Here is a 9,906-nt window from a genome sequence, read left to right on the forward strand (position 1 = left end):
CACCTCCCCCTCTCTGGACAGTGTCTTCCAAAGCCTGGAGCCATCTCCTGGTGTCTCTGGCTGCCTCTATCAGGAAGTAAGGCTGTCATTAATTACAAGCAGTACTTCGGCAGCTGAAGGAGCTGGTCTTCCCTGATGGCTCTGTGGAGGCTCGGTGGTACACAAACCACAGAGCCGTCTCTTGGTCAAGATCCACAAAGGTCCTTCCCCTTCTTTGATTCCCCAAAGCCCTCTGTGGGCACAATCATCTAAATCTTGTAGAAGTCTGATTATCTGGGATGCTTTTGGCTGTGGTCCCCAGCGAGATCCCATCCTGCACTACACCTCTTTCAGCACAAGGACAAGGCTGTGCTTCTAAATCCCACCACATCTTGCACAACTGAAACCCGTCACCTGGTGTAGATATGGCACTTAGGGACATGGTTTATTAGGTTTATGGTTGGACTAGATGATCTTAAAGGTCTTTTCCAACCTAAATGATTCTATGATTCTATGAAATTAATTGCTTACACACTGGGATTCAGTACCATTTGCAGTACCAACCCCCTCTGTCCAACAGCAGCCAGTTACCCCAGTTGTCGGTAGCTGGTTTATACCCAGTGCTTAGATGGCTTCAGATAGGGACAAATCCTAATGCCTGTCCCAAGGAAAGGTCATGTTCAGGCCCTGCATCCTGTCCCGGTAGATCCTGTCGAAGGTCTCACTCTGCGCCACTGTGAAGTGGTTCTCCCAGTCCCCGCAGATGCCTGAGGAAGAAGTGTTTCAGGCTCAGAGCCCACTCCAGCATGCAGCCCCCCTCTCTGCTCTGTAGGTGCAAGGGGAGAGGCTCAGCTCTTGGGTCCAGCTACCACCCTGAGGGGGTTATCCAAAACGAGAGACCATCCCCATCCCTGGAAACATTCAAGGTCAGGTTGAATGGGGCTCTGAGCTACCTGATCTAGTTGAAGATGTTCCTGCTCACTGCAGGGGGGTTGGACTAGATGACCTTTAAAGGTCCCCTCCAACCCAAACTGTTCCATGGTTCTATCCTATGATTCTATGATTCTGTGGACCCTGTCCTTCAGACCCAAATGCACCGTGATGCGGCTTTCCAAGACACCTTCGCTCTGGCTGTCCTCATGGGGGAGGACACCTGATGAGGGGGTGTCTCCCTGAGGTGTTGTGACGGGGTCCCTCTTGCTCACCCTTCCTCAGGAACTGGCCCTTCGTCTGGTGCATGATGTCTGTGGGGAGCAAGATGGAGCTGCACATTGGGTTCTCCCGCATGGCCGTGAAGGAGGCATTTTGCACCACTGAGGAGACGGCATCGTCATCCAAATCCTGCCGCAGGAACTGGCAGAGACGTCTCACGCTGCTCTGCAGGTCCTGGAGAGACAGATGGAGTCTGTTACCACCAAGTGGCTTGTGACACACCATCATGTTTGAGCTGGAGGGTCTGCCTAGGAGCCTACCTGCTTCAGTTCTTCACAGGTGATGAAGAAGAAATTTTCCGTGTCCTTCATCTCCATCCAGCCTCAGACATGTTCGAACCAGGAACCATGGGGCACTGATGGGAGGCAAAAGGCAGTAGGTCAGAGCAGGGCAGGGGATGTGCAAGGCTGAGGAGGGTTGACACAAGGTTGGGAGCAGGGCAGCCATGAGCAATGGTGTCCAGGGAGCAGGTGGGACTGGGAAGGTCAACTGCAATTGCAACTGAGCAATAGGTTCTTCTCCAGCCACCTCCACGGTGGGAAGAGGTTGAGGCTAGAGGTGTGCAAGACTCATGGGTAAGGTCCTGCAGGGCTTTATAGGGTTTCTTGGCCAAGACTTCCTGAAGATATCTGAACTCTGCAGGAGAAGGCAGAGAAATTCACCTTCCATCTGCTTCAAAGCATAAGAGGGCTTTGTGGGTCTGTGTGTCTCTCCAGAAGTGCTTTGCTTTCCTCCTGAGCCATTCATCTCTCTCCTGTGGGAAGCTTGGCTTCACAGCCATCATCAGTGGACAGTAGCAAAAGACCCTTGAGCCACAGGCGACGGGAGACACCACCCACCCACCCACTGCTGTGCCCTGAGTAAGCCCCAAACCACACTCACGCTCTCCATTCAGAAAGTCCCTCAGGAACTGCTCAAAGGACGTGGGATCCTCATAGCTGTTGCACATCTTGGAAAAGTAGTAGCCGGAGATGACAACATCTCGAGGATCCCGAAACGTGTAAATAACCTGGGGTAGAGTGCGTACAGGAATGATACGCTCCCGGTAGGGGAAGGGGAGTTGCACTGGCAACTGGGGTAGATCTGAAAACTAAAGGGTCTGCCACACAAGGACCAACTCTGTGTTAGACTCTGTCATGCAGACCTTGGGCAGGGGTCTCCAGGACCACACAAGTCCCCTAGAGCCATTGGAGACTCTCCAAAATATCGAAGAGGCGAAGGATGTGAGATGGGGATCTGCGTATTTCCATCTGGAGGGCATGGAGGACACTCACCACTCTCCTAGGCTAGCACCAAGGTTCTCACCCAACACCCCTCGCTACAAGGTTCCCCAGATCAGGGGTCTTCCCAGCCTCCCTGTCCCCCTTGAAGCTCTGCATGGGTGCCCGTCCCACCTTGGCACTGGAATGGGAGAAGGACTGGGGGAAGATGTGTCTGGGGAGGTGGCAGATCAGCAGGCCAGGTGGCGGGTAGCTGAGGGCTGACTCCAGACCCAGACAGGTTGAGAACCAGGGCACGCGGTCAGAATTGAGGATGGTTCGGCTCCAACCGGGGCAGCCATGGCTGCAAATGAGGCTCAGGATCTCAGTCATCCACACGGTGCCTGCCAGGGAAAGCAGAGATGCAGGGCAGGGGACCTTGCCCGGGGAGTTGGGATGGGAGGATCTCACTGTGCCACAGCTCCATGGACAGCAGCACTCTCAGCACTGAGTCTGTGCCCTGCCAAGAGACGGTGCTGCCCTGCCAATGCACAACCACTGCAGTAATCCTCCCCCAAAACATTCCTGTTGTCCATCACAAGGGAAGATTCACCCTCTGAACAACACCAGCAGATGTTTCCAAAGCCCTCACCCCTCTCCTGCCCCTCTCCACCCTTGGCCAGCCCTGCTGTCTACCCCTCCTACCAGACTTGGGGTAGGTGATGTTGAAGGTGTCATCATCCTGCACCAGGAACTCCTTGTGGGCGAAACTCAAGCTGTGCTCAGAGCTGTAGGCAGGGGGGAACTTAATGCCTTCATATGTCACATAGCGGACCGGCATCGCACCTGGGTGGGGATGGGGATGAGGTGCTGCAGCTCTGCGCCACTATAATGGGGAGGGAGAGAGATGGAGTAAGGGTCCTGACTCCAAACCAAGAAACCTCTTCCCCCCATACCAGGTCCCAAAAGGAGCCCAGCCATCCCATATCCCCAACATCAGGGGATGTTGGGCATATGGGATGTGTATTATGGGATAACCCACCCAGATACTCCCTGGGCCTTCCTCATGGGGACCCTGCCTCAACAGCAGGTTGTGTGGATGGGGGACTGCTGGCTTATAGGGCATTTAAGGAGCTCTAGGGCTAAATTCCTCCTGATGGACCAGCCGACCATCTCCCTCCCCTTGCTGCCCCACGTTTACCTGCCCTCACAGCTTGGAGGGGTGTCAAGCAGCCATCGTTTCAGGATCTCTGGCCAGCCAGGGGGAGAGGAGGTAGAACTTCCCTGTCTGGTACCCCAACCCCAGTTTTGCTCTGCTCCAGGAGCTACAGGTCCTCGTAGGTGCCAGGAGCTGGAGGGAGAATAAAAAGGGGAGGGAAAAGTTTTCTGCCCTTGTGCCACCATTCTGGAGCAATGATTAACAAGATCCAAAGTCCAGCAGGCATCCCCTTCCCGAGGACGGGGTGGCTGGTCTGGGATGCAGGGAGCGCACCAGTGTAGGTCCTTTTGGGAGCACGGTGGGGTGGGAAGTTGGTGTACTGTGTCCTCTGCCCTGAACTCCAACCCCACTGCAAGAACCCCACTTTTCTCCCATGCCCCTTTGAATTCCCACCAAACCCTCTCCCTTTTCCTCCAAATACACTATTAAACGATTTTCCTGAGCTGAAGATCCTTTCCCAGTAAATTTCCCAGTAAATCCCAGTAAATTTAACACATCCATTACAAAATGGCTTATTAAAAAAAAAGTCCTTCCAGGAAAGGCAGAGATGCTGCTACAGCAGTAAGGGATGGGCCAGCTCTTCTTTTTCATTAAAAACCTTCATGATTGCACTACAGGGAGAGGAAGAGGAGAAGTTCTTCCTCCACTGAGGCACTATATGGTCCGCTGTAGATCCAAGGACAGGGATGTTTAATGCCATTCATTAGAAGCAACCAATGCTTCTTGTAAATAAGGCAGCCATGCAGTCATCTGCAAAATTAAAAGTATTTTCTACATGTTCCCCTAGGAATGCAGCAAGTATTACGCTTTCTTGCAAAAGGACTGCAATATGCTAATAAAAGTAGACTGAAAAATAAGTCCATGGGGTGTGTGCAGAGTGTTTGAGTAGTAAATATTGACTTTGAGTGCGTAGGACAGTTGGTTTTTTAAGACAACCAACTAAACCAGCAATTTCCCTTTGGATCCTGCTTTGTTTTCCAAGCAAACAGGAGAGAAAATGGGATTAAGAAATGTTTAAACACTTCAAAGAGGAATGTTAACCCCACCCCGGATAGGAGGTAAACAGTGGAAGTGGGAAATTAAATTAACCCTTGGGGCTACCCATCACCTTCCTTGCTTTGAGTTAAGAAACAAGTTAAGCAAAACTGAAAACTACAGGGAAAACCTCAAACTATTACTAAACTTTTTTTCTTTGCAATCCGAGCGGGTATCTAAATTTTTCAAAACAGATGTAAAAGAAATCAATCTGGTGTTTTATAATCAACAGTAAATAAATAACTGTAGGCTTGCCTACCTCCAAAAAGAAAGTATACTAGCCTAAATAATTATTAAAAATTAGATAACAAATATGTTTGTGAACACCTTGGCGTGGATGAATTGTTAGTTAAAAAGGTCATAGTCTATATTTTAGAAGTAAGTATTTAATCATATTTAAAAGGCATTAAAACATTATAAGCAGTGTTTAGTTAGTTAAGATGTAGAGAAAACCAAAAATGAATATATTGAGTTTTAGATATTTTTAAGTTTTCTTATTAAAAAAACCCATCCTGCTACTGGGGGAAAAAAGAAAAAAAAAGCAAAGAAAGGATTTTAAACTGCATTTAAGTTAAACTTTAAGGAAAAGCCTGTAATTATAAAGATTGTCAAGTATTAAAAATATTAGCATGCAACAATTCCAAATCTTGTCATGTCAGAATTAATAGCAATTAAACAATATTTGAAAGCTAAGAATGAATGAACGCGTGCTAGCCTTTTAAAACATAGTGATGAGGCATGAATAATAAATTAATTTCTTCAGCACTAAGGTTTTAGAAAGAAATCCCAAACCTACCCAAACTGGAATCCACAGCCATTTAGAATGAAAGAAAATTAATTAAAATTAATTAAAGTTACCGCTATAAAATTAATTAAAGTAGTAATAGAGGAGCTGTGGCGGTGCATTTCCCCCCCTCTCCTGGGCCGCTCTACGATCCCAGGAGCTCCCGTTAGGCCTCGGCCTTTGTGTAATGAGTTGGGGGGTGAAGCGTCCCTTGACCGTGCCCGGAACTCCGGCATGGCTGAGGTGGGGAACGGCACTGACCGCACCAGGAACTCCTGCTGCCTGGCCATGGTGGGGAGCGAGAGCGGGGATAATTCATCATCCTTATCTGAATGCTCGAGTGGAACGGTACCATTGCTACTGGAATCCTGAGAATTCTGGTAACCACCACCTTGGGTTGTGGCCAGGATGGAAATTTAGGGATGACTAAAGCCAACCATCTTGTGAACCTATAAACAGCGGTCCTAAGTGAGACTCTCTGAGCTCTCCCGGACCGCAGCGGGCTGCGACCACCGTCTCCCTCTGAGTGGGACGCCTCTCACAGCTCGCGAGCTCTCAAGCTTGCAAAGTTCAGAGGACTGTCGCCGAAAACTGACGACAGGACCTGGGCCAAAACCCTTCACTCCTCGAGGCTCAACCCTCGCCTGTTGAGAACCGCCGAGACATTTGAATTCACTGAACTCGAGGGGAAATTTTAACAAGGGGTATACCTTTGTACATTTATACTTCTTTATGTCTGCGTGCGTGCGTGTGTGAACTGATTTAGGTACCCGATGGCAAGTATAGTATAAATATTGCCATCTCAGATCTGTAATTAAGTCACTGTTGTGACTGCAGTAAATTCTATTGACTCACTTCGTAAACGTTAAATTAGTCAATGATTAAGTGCTGCTAAAATCCTGTGATCCACCTTAAAACTGTGAATGAACCTTAGACTGCTACTAGACCCATCTAATCCCTTAGACATGAACTGTTGACCAAGCCTGGGTCCAGGAGTGGATCCAGGAGCTCCATCAGGAGTTCAGAAAGCAAGGGCGTCTTCTCTGAACCTCGTGACTCGACGGGCGGGTCTCCCTTACCCTTCCGTCTCTGTACAAATCATGCTAGCTCAATTCTAACTTGATTTTTCCTTTGTACGTTTCATCCATGTAGTAATTAATAGAGCGAACCTTGCCATCAAACTTTGTTAAGTCGCACTTTTAGGAATTCCGATTAAAACCACTTTTTGCTAATCCCTTTGACAGTGATTCTTTAAGTGGCCTTAAACCACTATTTCGCGACAGGAGTGAAGTCTCATTAAAGAAAACCCATTTGTGCTAAAGTGGAACAGAAATCAAACGCTTCATGCTTTCCAGGAGCCTGTCCAGTTCCCTGGCTGCTGCAGATGCAACAGGACATTGTCCCCAGTTGGGTGGAAAACGAGAAATAAATAAATAAAGCGGCAAAAATATCATTATCTGTTTTGGAACAGTGTTTTTTCAGATCTCACCTGGATGGGATGCACTGGTTAGACATTCTGGGTTGGCACTGAATGGTTAATCAAAGATAGAGACGGCAAAAGGTGGTTTGTTTCAGGATCAATCAAGCTCTGGGTCTTCTCTGGGGGCATCTGGTGGTGCTCATAGATGATGGGGAGCAGCAACACGTCCAGATGGGATTATGAGGAGCATCAGATGCCTTGGGGACGTGATTCCCTGCCCTTCCCCACTGAACATAAAGGGAATCTGGCAACTTTTAGGTGCCTAATAGGTGCAGCCCTCCAGGGTTAGGATGATGGTCCTCCTTTGGGATGTGCCTCAGAGGTCCATGTCACCACATCATTGTGCCTCAACCTCCATCAGGTGCCCTAAGCTAAGTCCTTCCTGGGATCCCAAGCAGGCAGCAGATTGAGTTGCAGCACGAGACAGTCCAAGCAACCCGGGGAGACATGGAGACATTGCTCATCTGGATTGATTGCACTGGGCATCTCCAAGGACCTCCCTCACCTCCTCTGATTGCGGTTATTTGCAACCTTGGTTTGTCTTTTTTTCTATTTTATTTTATTTTTGAAATACGGTGTGGCTTTTCAACCAGCTCCTGTGTTTCTTTTATTTCCCTGCTTGGTGCAACTCCAAGTGGCTTTGTACCTCCTTGTTCACTTTGCCTCTTGGCAAACTTAATTCAAAGAGCTGCATCTTCAATGGGTCCTTTGATTCACTCACAGCCCTTTCAAACCAAGGGCAAGTATTTGAGCTCTTTGAAAATGTTTGCCTAAGGGATGATGGTGATTGTCTGTGTTACTGGTTTATCTTGAGTCCTCTTGCACTGCCACTTTGGCAGGTGGAGGTAGGGCTGGGTGGTAGAAACATCTCAGAGCTTCCCCGTACTGAACCCCAAAGGACCAGTTTGGTTAGCAGGGTGGTGACCCAACAACATGAACCCTTTGAGTCCTAGGGTTGGACGCAGCAGCGTTATGCACCTCCCTTTTACGATGAGGGCGGTGAAACACTGGCACAGGTTGCCCAGAGAGGTGGTAGATGCCCCATCCCTGGAAACATTCAGGGCCAGGTTGGACGGGGCTCTGAGCAACCTGATCTAGTTGAAGATCATAGAATAGAATCATAGAATCATTAAGGTTGGAAAAGACCTCTAAGATCATCGAGTCCAACCGTCAACCCAACACCACCATGCCCACTAAACCATGTCCCTAAGCGCCTCATCTACACGTCTTTTAAATACTTCCAGGGATGGTGACTCTACCACTTCCCTGGGCAGCCTGGTCCAAGGCCTGACCACTCTTTCAATAAAGACATTTTTCCTCATGTCCAATCTAAACCTCCCTTGGCGCAACTTGAGGCCATTTTCCTGATGTGCCTGCTCATTGCCAGGGGGGTTGGACTAGATGACCTTTAAAGGTCCCTTCCAACCCAAACTATTCTATGATTCTATGATTCCATGATTCTACTTCATCTCTCTCTCCATTTCATTCCTAGGATCTGACCCCGTTCCATGTGTCCTCCCCTTCACCTACCAGGAGAGATCCTGCTCCTCCTGCACTGAGGATGGGAGCAGCAAAGGAGCAGCCTGGTGTGCCCTGACCAGCATCTTCAATTGGCTTGCAAGGTGAGGGGCTTGACCTTGCTCTATGGGGGACCTCTCTCTGCACACACGTGCTCCAGGCATGTCCCTGCTATGCACATGTGTGTCTCCACATGCAGATGTGTGTCCCCACATGCACATGTGCTCCAGGAATGTCCATGCAATGCACACGTGTCCCCATACACACACATCCTCCAGGTGTATCCCTGCCACGCACACACATATCCCTACATGCACATGACATCCCTACATGCACATGCACACGTGCTCCTGTGTGTCCTTGCATTGCATATGTGTCCCCACATGCATGCACATGTGCTCCAGGTGTGTCCCTGCAATGCACACACCTCTCCACATGCACAAACACATTTGCTTCAGATGTGACCCTGCAATGCACACACGTCCCCATGCACACACATGCTCCAGGTATGTCCCTAACATGTATGTGTCCCTACATGCACACACATGTGCTCCAGCTGTGTCTCTGCCATACACGTTTCCACATGCACACACACGTGTGCTGCAGGTGTGTCCCTGCATTGCACATGCATGTCTCCACATGAAAACGTGCTCCAGGCATATCCCTGCAATGCACACACGTGTCCCATACACACATGTTCCAGCCATGTCCCTGCTATGCATACGTGTCTCCACATGTGCACAGACACATGCTCCAGGTTTGTCCCTGCATTGCACATGCATGTCCCCCCATGCGCACACACACACTCCAGGCATGTCCCTGCACTGTACACGTGTCCGTACATGCACACACACAAGTGCTCCAGGCATGTCCCTGCCGCGCACACACTTGTCCCCACATGCACACGTGTGCCCCCCCATGCACACACAAGTGTTCCAAGCATGTCCCCACATGTGTGCACATGCTCCAAGCTCGTCCCTGCCATACACATGCGTTTCCCTACATGCGCACATGCGCTCCAGGCATGTCCCTGCATCGCACACATCCCCCCATAGACACACACTCGCTCCAGGCATAACCTGCATCGCACACACAACTGTGCCATGTTCACGTGTGTTCCCACATGCACACACGTGCCTCCATGCACATAAATGCGCTCCAGGCACATCCCTGCCATGCACTCACACGTCCCCACATGCACACACGTGTCCGCATGCATGCTCACATGCTCCAAGCATGTTCCTGCTTTGCACATGTCCTCACATGCACACGTGCCCCCACGGGCACACACGTTTCAGGCATGTCCCTGCCGTGCACTGGTGTCCCCACGTTCACACACGTGTCCCCATACACACCCATCTGCTCCAGGCATGTCCCTGCATTGTACTCACATGTGCCCACATGCACACGCGTGTTGCCTTGCACACCCATGTGCTCCAGACACGTCCCTGCATTGCACATGTGCGTCCCCACGTGCACG

General features: G+C 49.8%; 1 protein-coding gene across 1 annotated transcript; it reads right to left on the reverse strand.

Annotated features, from left to right (window-relative positions):
* Nucleotides 1–630: 630 nt before the first annotated feature.
* On the reverse strand, nt 631–3,231 carry SULT2B1 (sulfotransferase family, cytosolic, 2B, member 1). Its single transcript, XM_009580963.1, is given in 6 exon segments — nt 631–746; nt 1,185–1,365; nt 1,452–1,546; nt 2,074–2,200; nt 2,586–2,794; nt 3,096–3,231. Coding segments are annotated over 6 exon segments (864 nt in total).
* Between the last annotated feature and the right edge of the window lie 6,675 nt (nt 3,232–9,906).

This window comes from Fulmarus glacialis, unplaced genomic scaffold, assembly GCF_000690835.1.
Source record: "Fulmarus glacialis isolate BGI_N327 unplaced genomic scaffold, ASM69083v1 scaffold3617, whole genome shotgun sequence".
Taxonomy (NCBI): domain Eukaryota; kingdom Metazoa; phylum Chordata; class Aves; order Procellariiformes; family Procellariidae; genus Fulmarus; species Fulmarus glacialis.